The 27,687-nt window shown below is 43.1% G+C and overlaps 3 protein-coding genes and 5 non-coding genes across 22 annotated transcripts in view; 6 read left to right on the top strand and 2 right to left on the bottom strand.

The window, feature by feature from the left end:
* PBRM1 (polybromo 1) overlaps nucleotides 1-11,164 on the bottom strand; it is a 57,553-nt gene extending 46,389 nt beyond the window's left edge. For 2 of the 14 annotated variants that reach the window (XM_051811389.1, XM_051811383.1), the window contains exons 1-8: nucleotides 8,598-8,968; nucleotides 7,389-7,541; nucleotides 6,574-6,671; nucleotides 5,877-6,024; nucleotides 3,474-3,614; nucleotides 2,693-2,809; nucleotides 2,091-2,159; nucleotides 1,225-1,323 (exon numbers count right to left, since the gene is read on the bottom strand). In XM_051811389.1, the coding sequence (XP_051667349.1) occupies nucleotides 1,225-1,323; nucleotides 2,091-2,159; nucleotides 2,693-2,809; nucleotides 3,474-3,614; nucleotides 5,877-6,024; nucleotides 6,574-6,671; nucleotides 7,389-7,541; nucleotides 8,598-8,636 (864 nt within the window). In that variant the 5' untranslated portion in view covers nucleotides 8,637-8,968. Of the gene's footprint in view, nucleotides 1-1,224; nucleotides 1,324-2,090; nucleotides 2,160-2,692; nucleotides 2,810-3,473; nucleotides 3,615-5,876; nucleotides 6,025-6,573; nucleotides 6,672-7,388; nucleotides 7,545-8,588; nucleotides 8,976-11,036 lie in introns of those variants that run through there. The other 12 variants (XM_051811388.1, XM_051811380.1, XM_051811387.1 and 9 more) reach the window with 9 other exon arrangements.
* Nucleotides 11,165-11,185: 21 nt separating this feature from the next.
* Nucleotides 11,186-18,995, top strand: GNL3 (G protein nucleolar 3). Of its 2 annotated transcripts, XM_051811424.1 has the most exons (15): nucleotides 11,186-11,270; nucleotides 11,756-11,814; nucleotides 12,184-12,321; nucleotides 12,954-13,058; nucleotides 13,226-13,309; nucleotides 13,542-13,677; nucleotides 14,219-14,322; nucleotides 14,621-14,756; nucleotides 15,040-15,127; nucleotides 15,501-15,684; nucleotides 16,302-16,444; nucleotides 17,184-17,320; nucleotides 17,775-18,016; nucleotides 18,469-18,547; nucleotides 18,635-18,994. In XM_051811424.1, exons 1-15 carry the CDS (start codon nucleotides 11,258-11,260, stop codon nucleotides 18,721-18,723), a joined length of 1,737 nt encoding a protein of 578 aa, XP_051667384.1. In that variant the 5' UTR covers nucleotides 11,186-11,257; the 3' UTR covers nucleotides 18,724-18,994. The 2 variants fall into 2 exon arrangements, with proteins under 2 accessions (XP_051667384.1, XP_051667385.1); XM_051811425.1 differs by lacking the exons at nucleotides 11,186-11,270; nucleotides 11,756-11,814; nucleotides 12,184-12,321 and adding an exon at nucleotides 12,330-12,583 and having other exon boundaries at nucleotides 18,635-18,995.
* On the top strand, nucleotides 13,737-13,812 carry LOC127481859 (small nucleolar RNA SNORD19). Its single transcript, XR_007908350.1, has one exon. It is a non-coding gene; the product is annotated as a small nucleolar RNA SNORD19 (small nucleolar RNA).
* Nucleotides 14,884-14,957, top strand: LOC127481863 (small nucleolar RNA SNORD19). The gene has a single exon (XR_007908353.1). It is a non-coding gene; the product is annotated as a small nucleolar RNA SNORD19 (small nucleolar RNA).
* LOC127481864 (small nucleolar RNA SNORD69) lies at nucleotides 15,357-15,434 on the top strand. The gene has a single exon (XR_007908354.1). It is a non-coding gene; the product is annotated as a small nucleolar RNA SNORD69 (small nucleolar RNA).
* LOC127481860 (small nucleolar RNA SNORD19) lies at nucleotides 15,964-16,039 on the top strand. Its single transcript, XR_007908351.1, has one exon. It is a non-coding gene; the product is annotated as a small nucleolar RNA SNORD19 (small nucleolar RNA).
* Nucleotides 18,186-18,261, top strand: LOC127481862 (small nucleolar RNA SNORD19). Its single transcript, XR_007908352.1, has one exon. It is a non-coding gene; the product is annotated as a small nucleolar RNA SNORD19 (small nucleolar RNA).
* A 1,295-nt stretch (nucleotides 18,996-20,290) lies between the features above and the next one.
* GLT8D1 (glycosyltransferase 8 domain containing 1) lies at nucleotides 20,291-27,679 on the bottom strand. Its single transcript, XM_051811466.1, has 10 exons — nucleotides 27,534-27,679; nucleotides 25,354-25,410; nucleotides 25,151-25,249; nucleotides 24,547-24,763; nucleotides 23,772-23,889; nucleotides 23,167-23,251; nucleotides 22,838-22,950; nucleotides 22,107-22,273; nucleotides 21,815-21,927; nucleotides 20,291-21,157 (listed from the first exon to the last, which is right to left on the bottom strand). Exons 2-10 carry the CDS (start codon nucleotides 25,367-25,369, stop codon nucleotides 20,967-20,969), a joined length of 1,119 nt encoding a protein of 372 aa, XP_051667426.1. The 5' UTR covers nucleotides 25,370-25,410; nucleotides 27,534-27,679; the 3' UTR covers nucleotides 20,291-20,966.
* Between the last annotated feature and the right edge of the window lie 8 nt (nucleotides 27,680-27,687).

The raw sequence follows: 27,687 nt of genomic DNA on the forward strand, positions 1-27,687 counted from the left end.
GTATATCCATCTATCTAAGAAGCTAAAACAAAAATGAAGGTGTTTTTACACTTGGATATAAAACAATTTTGCATGAGAAATGAAGCATAAGAACAAAGTCTGCCTGAAATACACCCACACTAATCTTACAGTGGCCTTAAAAAACTGAATAGAACAGCTGAGGAGCTTAGAGCTGGTTTTTTTGTCATATACTTAAAAAATAAATCTACAATTTGCAAATATACAAAAATACCACTGAAAACTAAACAGGCAAAATAATATCTCTGTCTTTGCAATCAAAAAGTTAGCACCAGTACCAAGGTTTACAGTGCCTGTTCCTTCTCATCCTACACCCATGGACTGCATTCTCAGAGTAACAGTTCACAAAGGAGGGCTGACAAGCTCTGAGTGAGGTTACAAGTGTGAGTAACACCACCAGGAACTGAAACTAAAATCCAAACACAAGTGCAGTTGGGAAGGTCCAAGAACCACTTACATAACAGTGTTAGACATGCACAAGGTCTCTTGTTAAAATGCCCTTAAAAACAGAGCAAAGGAATCCTTTGCCACTGAAATTCTTATTTCCAGAGTACATGGAGGCAGCAAAGTGACAGTCTGAACATAAAGTGCTGGTGAACTAGGTATGAAAAAGATAGGAGGTGCAATTTGGTCACAAAAACGTGGCTGAAAGGGAGAGGATCTTTGGGCAATAGTTTTAAGATCTGTGGGCTCCTTCATTATTGCACAATAATCTGGACATAGCTGGAAAACAAAAATAATGTATTACCATAAACTGTCACAAAGCTATTGTTCTCACAGCTCACAGAACAAAGAAGGCCTGACTCTGGTTTTGAAGCTTATGATGCAAACCACAGACAGTTTCTGCAGTGTGGAAAGAGGTCCCAGCTCAGAACTACCCCTGTCACTTGAAATTGTAGTTTCAGCCATTTTGACTTCAACCACAAGAACAGGGATCCTTCACTCCTCCAAAGAAGTCATGTAATTCACACCCCAAGATAAAATTTGACTGGAAAAAATCATGTAACTCAAGGGGAAAAAAAAATAGTTGCATTTACCCCAATTCTAGTAAAAGCAATATAAAAAAGAAAAAGCCACTAATAGTTATTTTTCAAAAAATGCAAAAAGTCTTGGGAGCCTTATGCTAAAGATTCATTTATGGATCAATCAGCACAGAAAGTAGTAAAGAAAATCTGAACTCAAATCAAACTCTGAACTGTAACCAACCTTGAACACTTGTGATCCAGGCTCATTGTAGGTTTTGGCATTCTTTGCCAGAAGATCTATATCCTTGGCCATTGCATGAATGCTTTTGTAGGTTCCATTCTATACAACAAAAACCAGGACTGGTTAAAGTGGCAACCTTCAGACAGCATGAGAACTAAGTCAATAGTGAAAAGCAAAGGGAATTCATATAGAATAAAGGGAATGTTTACAGGAAAACGATAATATATTTATAAAGAGGACAGGTAAGTATCTGGAAAAAGTAACCAAAAAAAGAAAGTAACATACACACATGCTAAGTCCTTATAAAGCTTATGAATGCCAAGTGAAAGACTGAAAAAATACTTAACAGATCATATTATCTTAATTTTGAAGAGTTCTGACAAAATGCTGTTTTATCTTTATTCTCTAGTTCAATTACTCTATGTCCTTTCCCTCACTACTACTCAAAATGCTAAAATTACAGAACAATACTTCAAATTACTGGAGAAGTAAGATGAAAAATGCAACAGTACAAAACATCTATTTATAGCACTAGAACAAAAGTAGGTGATGATAATGCACGACCAAGCCTCAGCACTTCAGTGTTTCACATTAGCAGTGCTTGCCAAGGAACTGCTTTAAACCACTAAACATCAAGGAACCCAAAATATTCCGGCTCAGTGCCAGCACACCACAGTTTACAAGGCTTGATCTTCCACACAGCTACTTCTCCTAACCCAGGACAAAACAAATCAGCACAGTGTGCAGATTTTTTAACAGCAGGGGAAAAAACATGCCCTTCCCCACCACCATGAATTCTGACTTCTAACAATTTTAGGATGCTTACTGTTAAAGAGGTTTGATATATTAATATGTTCATACTGTACCTGTATCCTTTGGGCAATAGTTTTGAGATCTATGGGTTCCTTTATTATTGCATAATAATCTGGATATTGCTGGAAAACAAGAATTAGTTATGTATTACTACCCACAGTCACAAAGCTATGGTTCCAACAGCTCACAGAACGAGAACTGCAGATCAGAACAGTGCAAACTTCATAAACGTGGCACTGGGCTTCAATTTGGACAAGCCAGGTCATAAGGCACACACAAGGAATTATAATTCATCAATAAACTGACACAAAGGAACTGTTATGACTGAAAGTCAAATACATGGTGATGGTCTTCAGAGTGTTTATTCTGCTGGTTAAAATTTTTTCACCAGAGAACAGTGGAATCTGACATATTTAAAAAGATTAAAAACTCTGCATCAAAAAAAATCCCTGTTACCTAAACTGGCAGAACAGGGCAAGCCCTGATGGGTAGGAATAAAGAAGGGAGGGAAGTTCTACCAACAGCTGGACTTTGTCAGTGATGAGACAGAACCAAAGAACTGCATCCTGAGCGAGGCCATCACAGAGTATAACACCAGTTATAAATATGTCCAAGTATCCAACTCAGATCACAACAATATTACTGAAATACTCACCACTTTAGATGGAAGTTTCTGAAACAGTTCACTTATGAGGCGGCCTGATGGGTTTGTGGCAACAGCTACAGCTTCAAGAAGCTGTTCAAGAATTTCCTTCAGGTAACCTGGAGATGACTAAAGCAAGAAACGAAGTCACAGTAAATTTTAATAGCAGCCAAAGTGGAATGCTTCAAATTGCACTGATATATAGGAACTGGCAGTTCAAACACAGAAAAAATCAGCTACAAAACATGGATGAAACTTTTGAAGACAACACTGTTAATGCATTTAGGTAAAACACCTTAGAAAACTTTATTTCAGGTTTATACTGCAGACTGTCAAACACACATCACATTGTTAATGAAAACATGAATCCCAACATCACACAGTCCAGACAAGCCCAAACTTCCTCTCATCCTATCTGGCTTGCAAACCACTCCAGGAACAGCTGCACTAACTGAATGGGACACTTGCTGGAAAATTATGTCATCAGATGCAAGGCTTGCCTGCAACAAGCCTCAGCGTTGGCACAATATCAAAAATACATGATATTATTTCAACTGAACCAGAACCAGGCTTTATCCATATCAGAAAACCTCCCTGCTTCTTTTTTTGCTATGCAGAATGAAACACACATACGATGCTGTGAAATTATTAACCAATGAACTTGCATAAGAAATAGCCCTTGGGGCATAATTTAATCATGAAAATATTACTCAGTGCTTTTTCACCCTCCCAGAGTCAGCTGACACACACAGCCATGGCCTCCCCCACCTGCAGCTGTCATGCCCACACTTACTAATTCAGAATTTGCTTGATTGTCGTGTCCTTCCTCCTCATCATCTTCCTCCTCAGCATCACCTTTCTGAACAAACTCGTTTTTTGTGCGCAGATACAGCTCCCAGAGTTTGCAGGCAGCTTTATACTCAGGAGAATCAGGCTGCAAAACCAAAGCAAACGTTCTGGTCATGACTCAGATCGTTCTCATCTGAAGGAAATGTATCAAGTATTTGTTGAAAGGTATTAAATGCAGCTAGTAAACAACAGAAAACCTGGGAAAGTCCTGCTTCACTCATTCTTCAACAGAGAAGTTAAGAATCCCAATAAGCACCAGAAAATATAATGCCTATCACTCCAAAGCATTTAAGTCTTCAGAAAACTTAGCAATAAAATTACCTGGATTGAGGCTTGGACAAGCCAATTAGATGAATCTGGAGAAATCACTTAGTTTTGCTGAAGCACCAGTATTTAAAACAGACTAAGTATCAATCAAAAATGTGATTTAAGCCAATACTGCTGCCATTGTGTGGTACTTGAAAATTAACTTCTCCAGAAGACTGCCAATAAACATGCCAATATCTCTGAAAGCACTGCAACTATTTACACTCAGCATTAACTGGGAAATTCTAACAAACTTGACAACATGCTCTCAGCTGGGTACACCTCTAGCTGTATGTTTTGGAAGAGCTAAAAGAATTACTCAGAAAATTACCTTCTGTAAATACAGAGTTGGTAGTGGCAGGCAAGCACATGCCTATTAACACCACTACTTCAGAACACCACCCAGAACAAAGAGAGCTTTTCAACTCATGTATTTTTCTTTCCCTTTCCTCTGTCATTTAAGCTCTATTTCAGGTACTCCTGCTGATATGTCACCTTATTACTGCTGATTACACCCTTCTTACTTCACCCTCTCAGTCTCTGACAGCTTGTAACACAAATGAGAAACCAACATGAGAACTGTTCTTAATCTTAAATATTCTCAGCACATTAGACCAGGTGTTGGTTATGAGGAACAGATTTTAAGGGTATTCTGCTCCACATTAATACTCCTTCTGTATTAATGCAAGATGCTCAGAAGTGTGAAACTTGTACTGTGATACAAAAACCCCAAAGGTTTCTGTTCTGCTCTAGCACTGCCAACAAAACACCTGCTGCAATAAAGCCCTTGACAATGAATCACTGTCCCTGGTTTACACGTCCATGGAGCTGTGTGGGTAAGGTAAAAGATGAAAAAAGGGTTATGTTTGTGTGCCACATCTCCAGCTCACAACTCCATAATTATCTGGAAACTTCACCATTCCTTCATCCCAGAATAATGGACACCTATTTCTATTCTACATACAGGATTTTTATGATGCATTGTTTTAAATCCTCTATTCTGCAGGCAAAGGCAGCACACATTCTGTAGAACTCTGATCATTCTTTCCTGCCATCAGGTCCTTCTCCCTCAAATATAAACCCATTCATGTTGGCTTTTTCATGGTGAGTGCCTTGCAAAGCTCCCTGAGTACACAATGAATTTGGAAACCTTTGTAGTTTTTCTGCTGGAAGCAGAATGTACAAATGCATTAATCCATAAATCTGTTTTTCAAAAAGCCACACACTCACATTAGAAAAACACATCCTGCTTTTCTGGATGTCACCTGGTTATGCCTGCTGGGTTATTCAGAAAGCATTTTGGATCATCTCCCCAGTCAAAAATACATGAAAGGCAATATTAGCAGGTTTAGATTTGCTGTATCATCTCAGTCACTACATATAATTTCACTGCTTTATGGATTTAAAATAGCCTTTCATTAAGGAAGATAAATCCATTTTTTCACCACTTCTTCACAGAAACTGCAATAAAAACCATTTCCATCTAAAATAAAACACACACCCAGTTTGGGAGAAGGGTCAGCAGGTTGCAAACTTGTTGAAATACACTGTCACGTGCACTCACAATTTATGATCACTGACCATGATAATCAATGTGCCTTTTCTCATTTTATTAAGTGGCAAATAGAAGAGAAAGATCCAAAACTCCTAGTGTATGCTTAGGCAAAAACATTTCCTTTTGGGGAAAAAAAATTAATCTTTTTCTATTTACATGGAGTGTGTTGTAAAATGAGAAGGGTTTAACAGAAGAATATTTTTCTCAGTTCACATCTCTATTTTTGCTTTCTATCTCTTTTGGAGAACTACATGAAGAACCTCCCCACATTATTTTATAGTTTTCCACAGAAAAATTGCTATTGTAGGATGTCTTATGGGGATATAGTCAAACTTATGGAAATATATGCAAATAACTGCAATGTGTTCTGTTCTCTTACTAGTAATACAGGCTAAATTGAAGTTTTTTGGCCAAACCAAGGAAGAATTTGAACATATCTCTACCCCTTTCACAATGAATTTGAGCCTTTACATGTATTTTCCTCACCTTATAGTAAGCCTTTGCATTGTTAAAGAGGAGCTGGAAATCAGCAGTCAGCACATTCACATCATCATATTCCTCCATCTTTAGCTTTTGTTGGATTTTCATTAAATCAATTGGCTGAGAAACCACTTCATAATAATCTGGCTGATTCCTGTTGCAATGACAAAAACAGGCATTAAAATCCAAGAGTAAAACCGAAACCACAGCATTAAAGCTTGTACATGTCTATGACTAAATAAAACAAAGCAATTTCCAACACATTTTTGTTACAGCTAAAAGATCTGCACAGCAGTCTATTAGTCAGCTTACTTTATATATGTTCTGTTATCATCCTCAGTTTTCTGAGTTTAAGATAAAATTCAGTCTCTTACTTATCTACTGCATTTTCAAGGGTCACTTCCATTAACCTCTCCAAGATATGCCCTAAGTGTTACATTCCACCACTTATGTACAATATTTTATAACCAAAGGCACAGACGTCTTAGGAAGGTGCCACAAAAAACATTTTAAATTAATTCAGCGGCTTTTTTGCCTGAAAAAGGGCACTAATGTTAGCATGTCCCATTGAATAAGGAGATCAAATACTTGGATCAAACACTGTTTAGATTTTGCACAAATTAATGCTGAAGTATTTATCAATTTCCACCTCACTCCCTGGTTCAGTCTCAGGTTGAAGGATTCCCCAGGACTGTGGTCTTACCTTCGCTTCGGTGCCCTGATGAAGAGCTCACAGAGGAGCCTTCCCTGCTCATCCTTGTAATCTCTGATGGTGTTGTAGAGCTCATGGCATACAGCAATCTGAAACGCAGCAACAAGGAAGTCAGGAAAAAGGAGAACATTTTAAGGAGGCAACAAATCAAATCCTGCTTAAAAAGGTTAAGACAAGCTGCCAATGCACAGCTCTCAAGCAGAAGTGAGAAGCAACTGGAGCACCTCCCACATTAGTAGGATACCTGACAAGTATGCCAGGTATGCAGAATTTTCATTTCTTTTTTGAACCCAGGAAGCTTTATTTCAACACTAATTCTAGGTAAAACATCCAAAATGTAAATGAATTCAGCACAATTCTCTCCAAGTTACAGCCATCTATGAAAACAACAGGGGTTCTTCTGCCCTGCAATTAATTAACATTAGATTGCTAACTCAGAGGCATCACAGAAGCTTTGTACACTTGAGCAATCACTGCCTGTGCCATTCCCCACTTATCCTTCTCTGCATTTGCTATGCAGACACAGCTCTCAACTCCAGCAAATTATGATTTCAGCTCCTTCTCCAACATCCTTCCATCTGCTAAAATCATCAGCAGAAAAAGAAAAGCAGAACAGGAAAGAAAAAGATGAAACTGGGGCGACAAGACCAAACCAAAGCTGAATGAGATCCTAAACAAAGCTCAACCGAGGTGGGAACAGATTCAGACCCAGTGTGCGTGTGCTACATATAATCACCCACTTCACAATCCCAGGTAAGATACAGTATTACCAAGAAAAAAAAAGTGTGTAATAAGAAGGTACTAACAGGATCTACAGTTGGGAGATTGGAAAGTCTCCTCCTCTTTCTGCTTGGGCCTGGTATGTTTGTGGAGTGATGGGCATCGTCGAAGTCTCCTCCGCTGACACTGCTGGAAGGCGAGGTAGCTCTTCGCCTCTTGGAACCCATGGAATCCAACTTCTTCTATAATGAAGAGACATGCTCTTAAACTCGTGGCATTGCATCCAGACCCTCTGGGGAGAGCTAACTACAGAAGCAGCAGTGCTCTGGAGGAGTTACATATGTTTGCTGTACACTGTAGGTCAGTTAAACCACAGATCCAAACACCATTTTTGTGAAAATTCCCAAAAGAAAAGGGAAGTCAAAATGCTCCCACAGTTTTATAGTAACCAAGGGCAGCAAGGTCAGAAACTCTCAGGGTCACAATAATGGGATGAGCTTAGTAGCTCTTACCAGAATATGTTCTTAAACTATCTAAATTTTGATACCCCATCCCATGCATGATAACTAAGCAAGAACCACTGTTTTCGACAAAAAAGCTGTACAGAAACATATGCTCAGTTCTGGTGTGAAAACACGTAATTCCATGTCAAACTAAAAAAAACAAAACCAAAAACCAAACAAAAATCAGACCAACGAAACAAAAATGCAAACAAACAAAACCAGGAAGAAAACAAATTACAAATGAAAACAGCTACTGGATACCTTGTGTTATAGTTAAGTGGAAAAAAAGGTCTGGACCATCATGGGACCTCCCACTCCCACTTTATGTGTAGGATGAATGGCTCAATCACTGAGAAGCAGAAAAAGCCACCTCCTCTTTCAGCCACAGTTTTCCATTTACCAACACAAACAGTGACAAAAGAACAACCACCATGCAACAACTACGGTAATTTACGGAACAAGCTGTTGGCTCTTTCCCAACTTCCACTGACAGCATCAGAAAAATATCTTTATTTGTGGTTATCTCAAAGGCTGAAGACAGAACAGATGCATCTAATCCAGCCCATACCCATTTTCCAACCAAATCAAGGAATTTTCCTCTAGGAAGCCTCTGTTACTCAGCTGATTTACAGGGTATGGCAGCACAACGTAACCACATTAAAGCATTTATGTCAGAGTCAAGTCCAAGCACACAAATGAGATGAATAAGGCAGGAATAACTTAACAGCAAAAAGAAAAACAAAAGGCTAAGGCAGAGGAATGGAGACACAATCAATAATTTACCAGATTTACCAGAGTAGAACCAGCACCTCGAAAAGCCAGTCTCCTCATAGTGTCTGATGGCCAAGCACAGATACTGGGAGAAGGTGACACTCTAAGAGTAGCAGACCAGTAATGGTGTTAGTACAGCCAGAACTGGAAGACAAGAAGAAGGAAAGAGAGAGAGAAGAAAATTGAGAGTAGATAGATAAAGAATAACTTGGATAATTACAGCGACAGAGAAAAAAAGCAAGAAACAGAAGGTAACTTTTTTTAGCCCAGCAGAAACTCTACAAAGTAATTTTGTACACAGAATGCCAGACACTTCTGTCATTTTCACACAAAAATACATTTCTCTAATGTTCCTGAATACATATCACAGATTTCACAGCCACTTGCTGGAGAATGATTCATCAAGCAGAGCAGAGAGTAAACATAAGTGATATCTGACCTGAGAGTAAAAACCAGAAAGCAGTAAAAGTTACAGAATGCAAAGTACCACAGTGTTTATAACAATAACAACATCATCTTAAGGTCAAGAAACATTTCATAAACTCCACAGTGATGATGCATCTCCATCACTCTTCAGAGTGGCTTTTTGTCCTCAGAACTAAGCAATATCAAGTATCCAGCCATACAGGCTCACTAAAGATATTCTCTTTCAATTCCTAAGCAGTCTCAAAGCCTTATTTTTTTCCCCCCATAAATTCCATGTGAAACACACAGAACCATTTTATGGTAAAATATTTGCTTCTATGGAGTTTATCCAACCACTGCCTTCAATCAAACCCCAGAGAGACTCTTTTCCTGTTCAGCACTCTGGACATTTTCATAACACAGACATGCAGAGAAACTCTGTGCTTTATTAGCAGGCAATTCATCTTGGGAACAATCAGCCTCCTGCTTTGGTACTGCCTCCAACTTCTGTCAAAGGGCTACAGTTTGGAATGGCCAACACCAGGCATGCTGGTGGGCAGGCTGATAGGAAACACCAGTCCTACTGTGGAATAAAGGCAGGAGGGGCCACATCTGGTTCAACTAGGAACCCAACAGTACACTCAGTCCAATTCCACCCTGAAATAAAGATCTGGGGACCTTCCAACCAGCATCTGCCTCCAAAGTGCACAGCAGCTTCTCCACATCCACGACCCAAGGCATGAATGCCATACACTCTCTCTCAGCCATACACTGACACTGGTGACCACCTGTGTGATCCAGACACCCTGAGCACGCTGTGCACAGCCTCCAAAACGCATTTTTCTCTTCTAAAAACCATGCAAAACACACATCAGTCTGGACAACAATGTGAATACTCAGTGAGGGATCTGCTTAAGCAAAACTCCTACAAAACATGAGGCTCCTAAATGCAAACTTCCCTGGAGATCTCCACAATCACAAGCACAGAAATATATTGTTTTGCTTAAGAACACGTCTCCTAGACTCTCTTCTGCAGTCTAGCTGTGAAGCCAACTTCTGAGTTGGCTCACAAGTCTCAACAGTCACACCAAGAATCTCCACCTCCAGTGCAACAGGAGCTTGAGCATCTTCTCAGGAATCGCTCCCACCACCCGTAAAAATGTCACAAAGGCACAGACAGCTCCTCGAGAAATGCTTTGGCCACCACTAACTCACAAGTACACCGCTACACACACAACAGGTGGAGGGCCGTCTCTCCCAAAGCTGCACCAGACTGAGCACCACAAGTGTTACCCTCTCTCACCTCACCACACGGACAAGTTTTACGCACATCTGACACAACACGCTTAAAACAAGCTGCTGCGTTCTAGCACTCATTTCATTTTCTGCCTCCGTGTAGAGAAGAGCTAGAAGCCCACAGATACCGCGAGTATCGTTATCGGAGTCTCCCACGTTTCAACAGAAACACTGAACACGGTAAATTTCGCCAAGGGAACAAGGGCGGCAAACGCGTCCGAATTCCCCCGGTTACCGATCCCATTGAAACCCGCAACGGGACGGGACGGGGGGACGGCAGGAACCAGACCCTGTAACAGGACCGAGCCGGGGAAGGCGCGAGTCGCCGCACACCCATCGACAACAAACCGGGATAACAAACAAAGAGCCAGACACACAATTCCCGCGGAGCGCCCCGACCGCCCGCCGGGAGGAGCGGCAGACAAAGAAAACACCTGGGCTGGCACCGGGCCCACGGGACGGCGGTGCCGCCCCGACCCGCGCTGCCACAGCACCGGGCGGGACCCCGGGCCCGGGGACAGCGCGGGCCCGGCCCGGACACGGGAACACGACGGGAACGCGGCGGGCACACGGCCGGCACAGCGGCGCGGCCCAGCGCCGGCGAGTGGGTGACAGGGAACAGGCTGCGCTCGGCGCCCCGGGCCCGGTGCGGCGGGGCCGCTGCGCGCTCGGGCGGCGCCGCCACCGCCGCCGCCGCCACACAAAGGGAGGCAGCGGCCTCCAGGCTCCGGCCCGCGCCTTCCCCCCCGCGCCGCTCACCCCGCCGGCTCCGCTCCGCGTGCCGCCGCCGCCGCGGGCAGCCCCGGTGGGTGCGCGGGGTCCGCCCGGCCCGGCCCGTCCCGCCGGTACCGCCCGCACCGACACTGCCGCCGCTGCCGCAAAGCGCGCCACGGCCCGCGCGACACACAACCCCCCCACGGCGGGCCAGCGCCGGCGCGCTTTACGGCAGCGGCCGGGAGGCGGGAGCACGTGGCGGCGCCATGAGGAGACCGAGTGAGGGGCGGGAAGGGGCACCGGGAATGGGCACCGGGCACCGGGAACAGCGCCAGACGGCGCCCTAGGGGCGGGGGGGGGGCGGTGGAGGGAGGTGGTGGAGGGAGGCGGCGCGGCACCGCGGGGCCGCCCCCGGCCGAGCGAGCGACAGGGGCCCAGGGCGGGGGAATAGGACAGCAGAGCTGGAGGGAACGGCGGGAGTATGGCGCACCGGGAGAGGGGAATCGGACACCGGGACGGCGGAATCGAACGTGGGGCTGGAGGGAATGGCGGGGGATGCGGGTACCGGAGCTCGGCCGTGTCCCCGGGCGGGCGGGGGGGGGTGTGTCGGTACCCGGCGATCCCGGTACGCGGCGATCCCGGTACCCGGCGATCCCGGTACCCGGCGATCCCGGTACCCGGCGATCCCGGTACCCGGCGATCCCGGTACACGGTGATCCCGGTACACGGTGATCCCGGTACACGGTGATCCCGGTGCGTTGCAGAGCTGAGGAAGGCGAGCAAGAGGCTGAGCTGCCACAAGCGCTACAAGATCCAGAAGAAGGTGAGTCCCGACGGTGCGGGATAGGGGAACGGAGGGGGGTCTGCTGCAAATTAAAACTCCATGTTAACTAGTTTACCGCTAAAAGCATTTTTATATGTTACTATAGAACATTAACAGCATTTTTTGGTGTTATTTTAAAATATGTTGCGCGCGTACACGTACACAGTAAGGGTATTATATTGCATGTTAAAGAGTCTGGGCTTCAGTGAGGAATTTGTTTTCCAGTGTAGGTTTTTTATATCTTTATGTTTTACATTATGCAGTCAAACCACCTCGGGCAGGTCAGAAATATGCTGGGTTTTACTCTGTAAGTTTTTCGGGGGGGGGGGGGGCCTTAGACTGAGCAAGTGTTCTTGTTCCTGTCTCCAGATCAGAGAACACCACCGAAAGGTCAGGAAGGAGGCCAAGAAACGTGGGCACAAAAAGCCCAAGAAAGATCCCGGAGTTCCCAGCACTGCACCGTTCAAAGAAGAGCTTCTACGGGAGGCAGAGCAAAGAAAGCAGAGGGTAAAATACAGCTTGTGGCAAAGAGGACAAGAACTGAGACCATTCCTGCCTTCAAGGAAGCTTTGTGTGTGCACCAGAGGTGCAGTTCTGGTAGACTGTAGGTGGTCCTGGTAGACACATACTTTGGAAAAATAATATCTTTATTTCCAGGATTGTACAGTGTGCAACAGTTGGCTCTTTTATTTTGAACCTTCTTTTTCTCGCTGTACGTATTAACATGCTGGAAGAGTCGTTTTTAATGTGCTCCAAATTGCTTGCAATGGTAAGATGCATGGATGTGCTAAAAATTAAATCTTGGCACGATGTGATTATACAGAAAATAAGGATCTGCTGTCTGCACTGTGGAGTAATGTGGCATGGGAGCAGCACAGTTGTAGTGGTTGCTGCACAATTGTTATTTTGGGGTCAGGCTAATGGCTGGTTGCCTCTGGTTTTGAGGCAGTTGAAGGCAACAGTACTCTTTTCAGGGTAGGATGCAAAAAAAACGTGTCCCAGTGTCACTTGGACAGCCAGGACTTCTAATTGACCTGTCTCAGGAACTTGGGTCAGACATAGGGAAATGGGGAGAAAGAACAGTCTTCCTTACCACCTTCAAAAATGTTTTATCTGGCTTGGATTTTGTTTGCAATCAGCTTGAAGAACTGAAACAAAAGCAGAAGCTCAACAGACAGAAAGAACATGAAAAGAAGAGGAAGCTGGAAGCTAAAAAGAAAGCAGAAGCTAAAAAGAAGGGAAAGGTAGGTGTCCTGTATGATTTTGATTCTGTGAAGCTTTTAAAAGTCACTCTGAAAGTGCACCTTCCCAAGCAGGATGTTACATGTTACATTTTCATGCTGTGTACGCACACAAGTATTTACTCTAATCCTTATTTAAATAATTCGCTTTTGTTTTTATTTGCCTTCAGGAATCCTCTGGCAAATCTAAAGGAAAGACTAAAAAACCTGTGAATAAAAATTCAAAGAAATCATTCTGCAGGGAGCTCAACAAGGTGAAGTGCTTCATCTATCTTTATATAATTTGATGAGAGTCAGCAATGAGACCACTTGTTATTTTCCTTTCTTTGGCATTACTGTGCAGCTGCAGGAGAGTATAAAGGTTGTCTGTGATAAACATCAACACTTACGGGATTTTACAACTTACTGTGTTTACAACACAGTAACTTTTGTTGTCATCTGGTGTGCGATGCCTTATTTGAGAGTCTTGTCTTGTTTCTAACCCAGGTGCTTGAGGCCTCTGATGTGGTTCTGGAGGTTTTAGATGCGAGAGATCCGATGGGCTGCCGGTGTCCTCAGCTGGAGCAAGCTGTCCTTTGCTCTGGAGGAAACAAAAAGCTGCTGTTGGTTCTGAACAAAATTGGTAAGAAACACAGGTTTTCTCCGAGTGTTACTTGGTCACTGTGTGGCTCTGTGGTAGGTGAGCTAAGAAGAAGATTTTAAAGGAATCTGAGATTCCATTGAAGACATTTGTTCCAACTCTGAGCTCACTAAAAAAGCTGGAAATTATTGACTTACCAACAGCTAAAAAACCAGAAAATAAAATAACAAGAGCAAAGGGAACTTTGTATTAGAGTAGCCCTTGCAGAGATAGTGGGATAATCGTTCACAGAACATCACTCTGTATCATATACAGTTTTTAGCAAGACCCCAGCCTTAAAAACCTAATACAGGGGCCAAAAATGTAATTGGGATGTGTTCTGCTTAAGGCAGGAAAAGGAGACACTGGGTGCCTTTGGGGAACATCCCTGGTACTTTAGTAGCATTTTAAGCCAAACATTATTTGTCGTAAAGGAACATCCTAAATGGACAAAATGTGGCCTGATTTCTAATTCCACATCAGATTTCCTACACACAGTGATATTTAAGATCCACAAGAGTGAAAGAACTCCTCTTTTTTCCAGATTTAGTGCCAAAGGACAACTTAGAGAAATGGTTGAATTATTTGAAGAAGGAGCTTCCAACAGTTGCTTTTAAATCAGCAACGTTGATGAAGGGCAAGACTATGGTAAGAGCACTGCAGGCTGTCTCATGAGTGAGTTGTGTGTTTGCAGTCATGCATGTTGAAGCATGTTGAGGAACAGGAACTCTTTCTTTAAAATCCCTTTTCCCCTTGTTTGATTACACTGCTGTGACTGATGGATATGCCTTTACACTTCAGCTGAGCTTTGCAGTACAGTGGGGGGGGGTTCTTTCCACTGAAATTACAGTAGATTGATAAATCTAGATCAATAAACAGAATATACATATTTTATCTTCCTAAATAGCTCCTGACCATGGGGGTTTTTTGCCTTTGAATCCTGTAGCAGGAACAGGTCACAAAAAGACGTGCACGTGTTGATTTATCAACACCCTCTCAGTGTTTTGGAACCAAATGCCTTTTGAAACTTCTTCAAGAGCATGGCAAGACTCAAAACAAAGCCATTCAGGTTGGGGTAGTAGGTGAGTGTTTTTGGACAGAGAGGAGGAGTTTCCTTCTCCCATAAAGCTTTGGGGTCCTGTGTTACAAACGGGGTAAAACTGCTAACACGGGGTTTGCTAAGGGGCTTTCTAGTCATTGTGTCAGTGTGAGAAATGAGGATACACACTTTGTCTTACTTCTGTAGTGAGGACTTCAGATCCAACTCTGATCTCACACTGATGATGCACCTTAGCAAAGACACTTGGAAGACGGAGTTTTGATCAGTGTTATTTAACTTACAAGGATTTATGTGATTTCCTTCAGGTTTCCCTAACGTGGGAAAGAGCAGCATAATCAACAGTCTCAAAGGAGCACGTGCTTGCAATGTTAGCACAGCAAGAGGTTTTACCAAGTAAGTTGAGTCTGATAAAAGCTGTTCCTTTCCCTGTTTGCTGTGTTCCACTTACCTTGAGTTTTGTTTGTGTACAGTTTCCATCCATTGGGTGCAAAATATGCACTTGTGTGCAGTTTTAAATGCACACTTCAATTTGCAAGATGAAAGATGTTGATCTGTGTGATGGAAGCTCTCACCAGAGGATACACTGTATAAACTTACTTTTTGTAGGTTTAGATTTCTGTCCTACACAAAGCACATGATGACAAAACACTGAAGCTGAGTCTGTATGAAGTCCATTCAATCCAACACTGAGCTTTGTGTCTTACATCCCTCACCATCACCACTCCTTCACTGATTATCCACTCACGGTGCATTTCTCTCTGAACAGGTCCATGCAAACTGTGCACATTGATAAGCAGACAAAGATGTTGGACAGTCCAAGTATAATTGCAGATCCTTCCAACAGTGCCCTGGCTCTGGCCTTGAGAAGTATCATAGACACTGAAGAACCAGGCTCAGCAGATGTGCTTGAAGCAGTAAATGCCATTATAAATAACTGCAGTAAGCAGCAGGTGAGCTCCATCTTTTTCCACATCTCTCACTGCATTTCACTTCTCTGTAGGTTTCTTAGGCCCAGTAATGAAAGTTCCTTTCACTTCAGCTAATTCTGGTAGTTTCTGCACTGCTTTCTTCTAACCATGCAGAGTAGCAGTGCTAAGTGTGATCCTTCATCCTTACCAAGAGAAGGCAGAACAGCATGCTGTGATCCTGACAGCCAGAGTGTTATCCCAGTAATGTTTCTGATTTTTAAACAAACCTGCTTTTAAGATCTCATCACAGTATCCCAGAGTGAAAAATGATGATATTCTTTCTGTATCCTATTGTTACAGTGAAGACCTCAGATCCAACTCTGATTTCACTCAAATTAACCTAAGCCTAATTCCCATTCAGTGACTGTTTTCACAGACCAGTGCTCTGTCTCTGTACACCCACTAGTCTGGGTGAATGCAAAGGAGTTTGTTGGTGAAGAAGGCATTTTGTTTTGTAATGTTTACTCCCACATGCAAGAGAAAAACAGCTCTTCACACTCTCATTTGTCCTCATTGTAATGCAATTTGATTTGCTCTTTTATTCCTAAAACTAAGAGAAAGGTGGGTCTCTCTGAATAGGCCATTTTCTTTTGCCCTAGGTAATGATGCGCTACAATATGCCAGATTTCAGGAACCCTGAGGAGTTTTTATCTTTACTTGCTCAGAAGAGGGGCATGCTGAAAAAGGGAGGTGTTCCTGATGTAGAAAACACAGCTAAATTAGTGCTCTGTGACTGGACAGGGTATGTATGCTGTGAACTTTGCTCTGTGCTGCTCACCTTTTTCATGTTGTTAATTGAGCACAGCAGAAACTCCAAGTCATGCAAAGCACTTAGAAAGGAGAACCTTTCCTTTTTTCCATTTTTTCCCTTGATTTCTCACATTTTACTTTGGTAAAGAGCTGGATTGGCCAACAGAGTTAGGGAACGCCATCCATGGATAATTTTCTAAAGTTGTGAGGGATACATGACAAAAGTCAAAGCCTGTTGCACATTACTCCATAGCCAGCTTGCTGACTTATGCTGTAACTCTCTTAGGAAAATTCACCTTCCTCTCAAATACCAAGTCCATGTAGTTCTCTTCTACACAGGAAAGGATGTGGCAAATCTTCTGTGGAAATTTATGGTGATTCCTATATTCTGAGGGTGGGAACAAATGTAACTCAGAATCAGTAATTGACTGATTTTTTCTCTTGGTCAAGTTGTTCAGCAGCTTTTACAGCTCATGATTATACAGGCAGGTGATTTGTGGTGACAATATATGCCACTTCTTTTCCCTTTCAGGAGTGGGCAATCCACTTAATACTGTTGACAACTTCAGAGTCAAATTTAAATAGCTATTAAACTGCTATAAACAGCTAATAGTACATGGGTATTTAGGTTGAGAAGTTTCAGAGCTTTGTGCTCTGGGTTTTATTTTTAAATACAGTGATTTAACTATGTTATCTTTAGTTAGTTTTTAATGCTGATTTTTATTTCCCAGAGGCAAAATAAGCTACCACTCAGAACCTCCAGGATCTCAGACACCACCACCATATCTTACAGAACAAAAAATAGCTGAAATGCAGGAGGGCTTTAATTTAAAGAACTTAGAAGAAGAAAACAGCAACACTATTCAAGGTAGGACTGTTACTGTGATACACTACCATTAATCACAGAATGGTTTGGGTTGGAAGGGACTTTAAAGATCATCTCACTCCAAACCCCCTGCCATGGGCAGGGGCACCTCCCATTAGACCAGGCTGCTCAGAGCCCCATCCAACCTGGCCTTGAACACTTCTAGGGATGGGGAATCCACAGCTTTTCTGAGCAACCTGTGCCAGTGCATCACCACCCTCACAGGAAAGATATTTTTCCTAATATCTAATCTAAACTTACTTAGGTAAAGTTACCTATACTCAAATCCAAGATTTTCAGCTCCTAGCAGTCTCAGAATTGTCCTTTGTTCTGCCTGCCTATGTGGGAGTGCTATAGCAGGGAGGGGGCAAGACTAAAATGTGTCCTCTCAGGGTTGGCATTACACCTGGTGCTGTCTGACTGGGACTTAACAGACACTTAACTATGTCTTTGCCAGCTTTAAAATACCCCACTCCAGCAAGCAGCATTATTTTCCAGTCAGCTGGTATGGCAAATGGGACAATAGAAGAAAGTAAAGTGATAGAGGAAGGATCAAAGTGGAAAAACATGGAAAGAACCAAGGAGGAGGAGGAGGAAGAAGAAGAAGAAGAAGAAGAGGAAGAGGAAGAAGAGGAGGGATTTACAGAAAGCGATGATGATGATGTGGAAGAAGACGAAGAAGAAAATGATGTCAGAGAGGTAAATTAAGGTTTCTACCTGTTTAGATCCTGACACCAAGAACCCAGTCAGTATCTTGCTGTGAAGTGAGGCACTGGAGACACTGGTTGTAATCAAAAGTGTTATCCCAGTAGTGTTTCTGATTTTTAAACAGTCCTGCTTTTAAGATTTCATCACAGTATCACAGAGTGAAAAATGATGATATTCTTTCTGTATCCTATTGTTACAGTGAAGACCTCAGATCCAACTCTGATTTCACTCAAATTAACCTAAGCCTAATTGGCTTAGGGTTGGGCTGTTTTCCTCAGTTAAGGACACAACATAGTTCCAAGTCAGTTGCCTGAGCAGTGTGTTTCTAACCAACTGTACAAGGGGACATCCACATCATCCTCAGGGTCTGTTGGGTTTCATTTGCATGGGAGATCTCATTAGTGATGTTTGAATAACACACCTCTGATGTCTCTGACTTGTAGGAAAGCAAAGTTCAGGTCACCAGGAAAGCAAAGCTTGGAAAACAAGCAAACCCTACAAATTCAGAGGAGCAGATGGCAGGTCTGTATTAAGAACTCTGGCTTCAAGGATGGTCTCTAGTACTCCAGCACTTGCACTGGTTTCACTAACACGATTTTCTCTTCTCAGAAGGTGAACATTCCACTTCCCTGTCCTTCAGCTTAGATAAGCCAGCAGAGGAAGATGATGCCTATGATTTTAATACAGACTATGTGTAGCAATCAGGAGTGATGGCACTGTCTGGACACTCTTACTACTGGCCTTCAGAACAGCCCTGAAGACTTGAGTTGCAGCAGAAGTGGAGGAATGCTGCACACCAGAGCTGCTGCAAAGACTCACAATTATTGCTGTATCAAATAATGTATATAGTAGTGCATATCCCTTGATGGTTCCAGATTTTATACAGTCTGGGAAACTGCCTGTTATTCAGTTTTAAGTCGTAAAGTTTATTTCCTGTAATAAATCCTATTTAAAAAAATTCCTAATATGCCGAGTCAGTCTGTTCACTTTGTCTTATAAAAAGATGTTTCAAAAGGATAAATGGTTTGTCCTTTTCACTGCAAAACAGTGGTAAATCTTTAATTCTAATCATGATCAAGCAACTCAATTTCAAGATAAGTTTTCATTCCTGCATCAAATTTAATTGCTTTTCCTAGAGGATTACAAGAACTGTATCCCTAGAGCCTGACTTCAGACAGTAACTTTTCAGTGCATTTTTGCAAAACTTGTAAAACTTTAATAAGTAAAAAGTGGCTAAAAAATGGTCCTTATTTGAGCTAGACATAAGGTATTTTAATCTGTTCTGGACCTTCACAGGGAAAAGTAACAGATTACATTAGTAACCCTCCTTCACTGGGGAACAAGGTGCTTGTTCTTACAGGGCTCTTGAACAAAAGTTATTTCCTGGTGACACCTGTCATGTCTGGCCAAGAACTTTTAAATATAAAGCAAAACTCTGCCCTGTGCAGTCAGGGTGTGTTACTGTGCTCAGCCTGTAGCAGAACTGGGATAGCAAGAGAATTGCCAAGAGGCCCTACAGCTGCTCCAAGAATTAAACATTTAGAATAAATGCTTCATACTGAGCATCTTCATCCTGTGAATCTGTTTTCTTCCTATTAGGTCTGATTTCTGTGTTCTTTAGGGAAAACAAACCTATCTGTTAAAGGTATCCTGAGGCATAGTCCTCATAAGGCAGCTCAAAAAGGTGTCAAGTGTAGACACAAACAGATGGAGTTTCTTTAAGCCTGCTCAAACACAGCCTGATCAAACACAGCCTGCTCATCTGAATTAAGTTGGTGCCAGCTGATCCAGTACAATCTTTCAAAGTTTGGTAAGTGAACTTATTACTGCTTCAAGGACAAGAATTTTTCATCAAAACCCAGCAAAAGAAACAAAAGGTAACAAACCAGATCAACATCCACGACAGAACTATAGGCAGAGACTGCAATGAGACAAGCAGTTTGAAATCCTTTTAAATGACAAAGCAGAATTAAAACCATACTCATAGTCATGAAGGAGCCCTTGTCCTGTATCTGAGACCATGCAGCATTCAGCTGTCATTGCATGAACACAAAGCCTTTTGTCTAAACATTTTCCACAGAGAACTGTTCACAAGCAGTGTCAGCTTCAGTTCGAACCTCTGTTGAAGGGAACAGTTGGCACAATAACTGCTGGGATAGATCAGCTAATAATAACTACTACCCAAACTTCACAGCACAGCTATAAAAAAACAAAACAACTTATCTGTAGCAGGGATGATGGGCAGCCATTTACCCGAGGCTTGAGTCAACATGTTACAATTAGCTTTATTTTTGAACAAGGTTTCATCCACCACTTTACAAAACATGTTTTAGTGTTCGCTGGCAGTTAAAACCACTTTGCATAGCGAAATAAAACTTGAAGAATTCATCTTTCACAAAAGATTCAATTTTGTAGAATTCTGCAAGAAAGACTTACGCAGAAATGGTTGGGAGATTTCATGCATGAAAGGGTTGTTGAGGGAACTATTTCACAGAATAACAAAACAAAACAACAAAAAACAAACCCAGAACCCAAGCAACTCTTAATTACAGTACATTGATGTGCAAGATTTGCGTGGTGCAAGCACCGAATGAATTTGTATCTTGTTCTTAGAAACGTTTCTGTAACTGATAAAATGATCCTCTGCTACAACTCATAGTAAAGAGCAGAAGAACACGACTGAAATGATCTAAACAAAAGTGCCTGTTTGTGGAGATCCTCCCTCGCTTTCTGTAGTGCTGCTGGAGCAGCACCTTCTGTCATGCAGGTGACATGAGCCTCCTTTGGACCTGTGCATTTCAGAACTGCACCTGAACAAGTGCATCACCTCGTGCTCCAGAAGGCAAGGATGGCTCTGTAATACATGTTGGCTAAAAAAAGAAATGTTCTGCTTGGCTCCAAAAGTTTCCTGAGAAAGCACCATCAGTTACCAACATTGGCCCTACTTTGCTTCATAGGCTTCCGAGTGTCTGCGGATCAGGTTGAACTTGCCTGTAGGGTCAGGGATGTACCACTTCTCCCAGACTTCAGCATAGGAAGCTGTTCTTCCCCAAGGTTTGAAATGTCCATTCCAATGGAGCAGCTTGGCAGCTTTCACAAACTGAGGAGAGTACCTTTTTCCAGCACTAGACCCTTTTATTGAAAAAGCAGCGTTAGTGCCTGAAATAAAGGCAGCAGGAACACCAACATGCAAAATGTTAACTTCAAAACAAAGCATTTAACAAAGGAAATCTTATCATTTATGGAGAAAGGAGGGGATATGGGAGGCAGATGCAAGGGCAAAGTGAAAAACAAATCAGGTGCAACTGAATGCCACTTTAAGCTCTCTTAGTATTTTTTTTAATGCACTGGCTTAACTTCCAAGTTCATTAAAACCCCCTTAACACCCAGATGTGTTCAGCAGCCTATTTACTGTTCATCAGAAACCAAACCTAAAAAAGCTTTCCCAGCACTGGAGTTTCATGAGTAGCAGAACAGATATGAATGTCTGTTCTTCTCAACAGTCTTGGAAGAAACACCTCAAATCACTTCAGATACAACATATATGTGGAAAATTAGAAGTATTTTGTGAGTAAGTCAAATCAAGAACTACCTCTCAGTAGTTCAAAGAAGACCATGAAGGCTCAGGCCCACAAGCCCCAAGAAGATATTGCAAAGCTGTGTTTCTTAAAGAACAAGGGACAGAATAGGGGAAAAAGAGATCCATTTGCTGCCTCATCAACCAGGTGTCCAGCTACAGGCCTGGAAAACCACACTGGGGAAACGGCATCACAGATGTTTCATACGTACCGAGGTGTCGGACGTTCCACATGGGATCAATACTGGAATGCTGCTTGTAAAATACAATTAGCAGTGGAGGTGTTGTGATGCTGCCAGCCAGAGTCTTACTGTAAAGTTCCTCTCTGGAAGAGAAGATGAAAAGAAGTTGGGAAAGGATGCTGGTGTGGCCCTGAATCAGTTGACTTTTCAGTTGCAGCGGCGTGACAGGAACCCAGAGATACACACACAGCCCTTCATCCAACAAATGCCACCAGCACAACCCCAGCCCTGACCTGCTATCACCCCAGCTTGGGGTACTTACATGACATTAAGTGCCATCCACTTCTCCAGTTGCTTAGTGATGTTCTGTAATTTCCATTCCGTCAAATTGGCAACGAAAACTCCTGGATTGAAAGAGCAGGTGTTGGCTTTCATGGCGAGCTTTCGGATGGTTTCTTTTTTGTAATCTAGAAAGCCAATGTAATTATACTGGGGGGGGAAAAAGAGAGTAGAAATTAGCTTAAAATATGGTGGAATTCCTATTTAAAGAAAAATTCTGCACAACTCACAACAGACAGGCATAAATTGAAGTTGTTAAAGCAAATATCCCTTCCTTTAAAATAAGAAAAAAAAAGCTCTTATATATAGTATATATATAGTAGTGTATATAATCATATTTTGGAAATATGATTATATACACTACATATTTTAAGGAATGCTGCATGGTCTTAATACTACCATATTATTAATATGGTATGTACCAGTCTCGGAAAAAGCACTTTTTAAACATTCACAAATGAAAAATTCTCCCTCTGATGTTGTAACACCTCTTGCTGTTCCATGCTAGAAATTGCCCTCATTGTACAGCACAGCAAAAATTCAAAGTGCATTTACTGTGCCTAAACAGAAACTGTAGGTGCTACTTGTAACACAAACATCAGTATAAATTGGTTTGGGCAGGGACAGTCACATCTTTAGGTTCACAGCATTTAGAACATTCCCAAATGCCTGGGATCTGTGGTATTGTTCCTACTGGATCAGAATAAAACTAACCTGATTGCCTGCTCCACGGACAGCAACTTTGCTAGTGGTTGAGTCACAATCATCTGAAAATGCAGCTGCATGTCCAGGTTTCAATGGAGTGTTGTAAAGTTCAAGAATATCATCTGGAAAATGGAAGTAGGCAGAGAAAAATCAAAAGCAATCCTGACTAAGTGCCAAGTTACACTCTGTTCAGGCCACTGGTGAACAAAACCATTCAGTTTAACCCAACTCATTCATATTTACAAAGTTTGGACATCTTTCCTCGAAGTGTTTGGGCTCTGAGAGATGGGATACTGCCCTCAGCATAAGGCCAGTGGCAGCTAACAAAGATGCCATACCTTGCACTATTACATCATCATCCACATAGATGACCTTCTCTGCATGAGGTACCAAGTTGGGCAAGTAGAATCTTGCAAAGGTTAACTGTGAGAACAAGAAAGCAAGAGAAGTGAAGAATTAAATGAAAAATTGTCCAAATAAATGTGAAATGGATTGATTCTCCTGCACTTATCTATGGCACTAATGTCCAAGACAACTTCTGTAAAGGAAATAAAATAGGCAGCAATATCCTACAAGTCATTTAAAATAAACAAGTTCCATCAATTCTTGATTTCCTATGAATTTATGTATTGATAAACTAACTTTAAAATTTGTCTGTATTAGAATTTCTTATTTCCACATGTATCTGTAGTATCTCCAAGGTGTTGGCATGCTGTGTTTCACTGTAGCTAGCAGCAAAAAATGATACTAAGCATGTATATGTAGACATTCAAATGCATCTCTCACTAGCTGGAAATTTATTTTTACTGAGATTTAGGAATTTTATTATAAAAGACTGCTGTGCTAACAGATGTGGTTTTGATATCTAGTTGTGTTAAAAGCCAACATCAAAATATATTGCTATTAACTAATAATTGCAAAAAGTAATCAACAGCATCCTCACTGGTTTGAAGGTGTCTGCTTTTTGGGGATCCACTTGTACTTTCCCTTCTAAGACACGAGGGTCAAAATCCAAAATTCGGTATCTCATGTTTTTCAGGGCAGTGCCACTTAGCCACAGCCTGCAAACAGGGGAAAGGCACAGATCTTGTTAATGAGACAAAAATCAAATGAAAAGCAAGAGATCTGACTGACAGCAACCCAGATCTTGATGTGCCCACTCACTTCCCCCCCCACAAACACATATCTGGGATGTCATCTCTGGCTGAGGCCAGTGGTGTCCTGTGTGGCTGCAGGGACATGCCCAGTGCCAGCACACTGCTCACCTGGGACACGTGAAAGGTATGAGCTTGCCTCTTGTTTTATTAGAAATACACAGTCCTGTTATCACAGGTCCTTCACAAAAAACATCAGCGTGGACAGAGGTGGGTAAAAATAAAAGGATCAAAGAACAATCTATGAAAATGGAGAAACCTGACTGACAGTATTTGAATTGCTTGATGAAATGTATAAGTAACATCAACAACCCTTCCACCAGCGAACACCAGCTCCATTGGTTGGATATAACCCTGTTGGAAAAGATGGCTCTTTTCCATCCCTGAAACTTCTCCAGAAGGAATAGCTGTAGGACTCCCCACAGCAGCCTTGCCAAAAAGCTGCAATAAGCAGCAGCAGGCAGGACTGCAAGTCAGAGGAGAGCAGCTCCGGGGAAAGGCAGCTCTCTTCTCAGAGATACTGAAGTTTACAGTGTTGTGGGAATCCAATGAAAAGATCATTACCTCAAGTGATCCACTGTATCATTCAGAGTAACAATATGGAAAACCACGTTGGATCTGGTGTGATGGTAAATGCTGTTCATGGCTGCAATTGCACCCCCAAGCCTCTCATCTGACGCTGCAATAACCACAGAAATCTCCTTATCATTCCTCTCATCTATCAGCCTCTGGGGAGCTGCAGGAATGAAATCTATAGGCTGAAGTCCTAAGGGACTTGAATCTGTGGAGTACAAATGGCATCACATACTTGTTTTTATTATTACACATTTATAACCGCACTAGAATTCCCAACACCTTCAGTTATTTCTGCTATGCAAGCACTTGGATGTCTCAACATGACCACAGCCTGCCAGCATCAAACACTGAAAACAGAGCACCTGCTTTTGAGAATCTGAGATGTGAATGAATAGAAGAACATCACAACTACAAAAAACTACCCACATTTAGCCACACATATTCACACACAGCACAAGGAACTAAAATAAGGCTGAGCTACAGGGGGTCCCCTCCCACTTACCCAAACCACTCTCTGGTCAGAGCATGTGCTTTCCCACCAATCTTAAAAAGAACAACATTTTTCTCAAAATTAAAATAAAACCCAACATACCTGATAACTCCCGTTTCAAGAAGTCACTGAGGCTTAGGAAGTTATGATGAAGAACTAGCAAAAATATTACAACAGCCACAATAAGGATGGAAATGTTCACTGAAAATTTCAGAGAAAAAAGTTCATCAGCATAAGCAGAGAAAAAGAAACTCAGATACAAAAGATACTTTAAAAAAATTAGACACACACACATATACACATACCTTTCCTTAATGTCATTTTTCTATTGTTTTATTTATGAGCATAAGGTTCCTGAAAACCTGCAAGAAAAAAATACAGCAGTCACTTCCTACTTCCAGTGTATGCCTACACAAGACATAGGCACCATCACCAGGAGTGTCAAAACAGTTTCTGAATGCAGTGAATGTGTCCTTCTCTAAAAAAAGATAAAGCTATGCCACATTTTAATAACTGAGTGTGGTACCTCAGTACATACATAGCTACAATCCTAGAATGGTTTGCATTGAAAGGGACATTAAAGCTCATTCTCATGCCATGGGCAGGGACACCTTCCACTAGACCACATTCCTCCAAGCCCTGCCTAACCTGAACCTGGAACACTTCCAGGGATGGGGCAGCCACAGCTTCTCTGGGCAACCTGTGCCAGGGCCTCACCACCCTCACAGCCAAGAATTCCTTCCCAATATCCCGTCTAACCCTGCTCTCTGTCAGTTTAAAGCCATTCTCCTTCATCCTGTCACTCCACACCCCTGTCCAAAGTCCCTCTCCAGCTCTCCTGGAGCCCCTTTAGGCACTGGAAGGGGGTCTCAGGTCTCCCCAGAGCCTTCTCTTCTCCAGGTGAACAATCCCCACTCTCCCAGCCCTCAGAGCATCTTTATGGCCCTACTCTGGATCTGCTCCAACAGGTCCAAATCCTTCTTATGTTGGGGACTCCCCCCACATACAATGACTTATCTAAAGAAGAACTTGGAGGTAAAAAGGAGACATACAGATATTGCCACTTCCTTCACTGACAGAAAAAAAACCACCAAACTCCTTCCACCAGTCAGAATGATCTGAAAAGATCTGGAAAATTAGTGGGGTTTCTTTACTGTTGAAACAATTTATTAAACTATCTGAACTGGAAGGATCTAAACAATAAGATAAATCATTATAATTTCCTTCCATGCTTAACCAACTGCAAGATTCTGGCAGGACACTGGTTTATAAGATTTTAACAAACAGCACTTTCCAAACCATGAGAGTCTCTACACAGAATATAACAGAATATCAGCTAGAGCGTTGTCACACAAAAAAACCCCCCACAAAAGCAGGCAAGAAGGTATTACCATCATGCTATAGAAGGGGGTAAAAACACAACACTGATACAATTTTGGTAAGAAATTCAAACTTGTTCATTATTCAAGGGTAAAGGAGACTATGAAATCAGAACAAGAGCTGCGTATCCTGGAGTGTGAAAGAGCTCTCAAATAACACATAGAAAGCACTGCAACAACATGCAAAATTCCAGAAACGGTGGCAGACTTGTAAAATCTCCCTATTAAAACACCCCAGGCTGCGCTGTGACCGTTCCATGTGTCAGACCCAACCACCTTCTCTCGCTGCTGCATTTCTCCCCCAGAGTAGATGCATTTGCGGAGCACAGTGAACCCCAGCCGGGAGCCCTGTCCTCCAGCACCCCCGCACCGCTGGCACGGGGCGGGACACGGGGCTTTGCTTACACAGCACAACGCCACGTCCCGCTGGGGAACGAAGCACTTTGCGGACACAGCCCGTGCTTTTGAGCGGGGGCTGAGGGAAGTGGGGTTGTTCAGCCTGGAGAGGAGGGGGCTCAGGGGAGACATCATCACTCTCTACAACTCCCTGACAGGAGGATGTAACCAGATGGGGGTCGGGCTCTTCTCCAGGTAACCAGCGATAGGACAAGAAGGCACAGTCTTAAGCTGCACCAAGGGAGGTTTAGGTTGGACATTAGGAAGAAATTCTTCACAGAGAGAGTGATCAGACATTGGAATCGGCTGCCCAGGGAGGTCGTACAGTCAACGTCCCTGGAGGTGTTTAAGAAGAGACTGGACATGGCACTCAGTGCCGTGGTTTGGTAGACGAGGCGGTGTCAGGTCAAAGGTTGGACTCGACGATCTCAGAGGAAACCCCGGTTGATTCTGTGAATCTGACACGCGGCAGCCGGGGCTGGAGGCACCGATAGAGCGACTCCCCGCAGGGCACGGTCCGAGCCCGCACAGCCCGCAGTGAAACACACACCGCGCGGGGCCCGCACCCGCTCCCCGGGCCCCTGGGCCGGCACAGCCGCGGCTCCCTCGCCCCCTCACGGGCCGCCCGCCCGCGCCGCCACCGCGGCACCCCCAGAGCCGCGGCTGTGCCCGCCCGGCCGCCGCCAGCCGCGCCCCCCGCGCTGCCGCACCTGCCGGGGAAGGCGCCTCCGCCGCGGGCCTGCGGGGCCGAGCCGCCGGTGCCGAGGAGACGCGGCCGGGCGAGGGCGGGGACGGGACTGGGACGGGGAGCGCGCGCGGAGCAGCCCCGCGGCGGCGGCAGCGATGGCCGAGGCGAGAGGCGGC

Source organism: Manacus candei, unplaced genomic scaffold (genome assembly GCF_025592945.1).
Source record: "Manacus candei isolate 608988 ecotype Guabito, Panama unplaced genomic scaffold, ASM2559294v1 h1tg000082l, whole genome shotgun sequence".
In the NCBI taxonomy this organism is placed as follows: Eukaryota; Metazoa; Chordata; class Aves; order Passeriformes; family Pipridae; genus Manacus; species Manacus candei.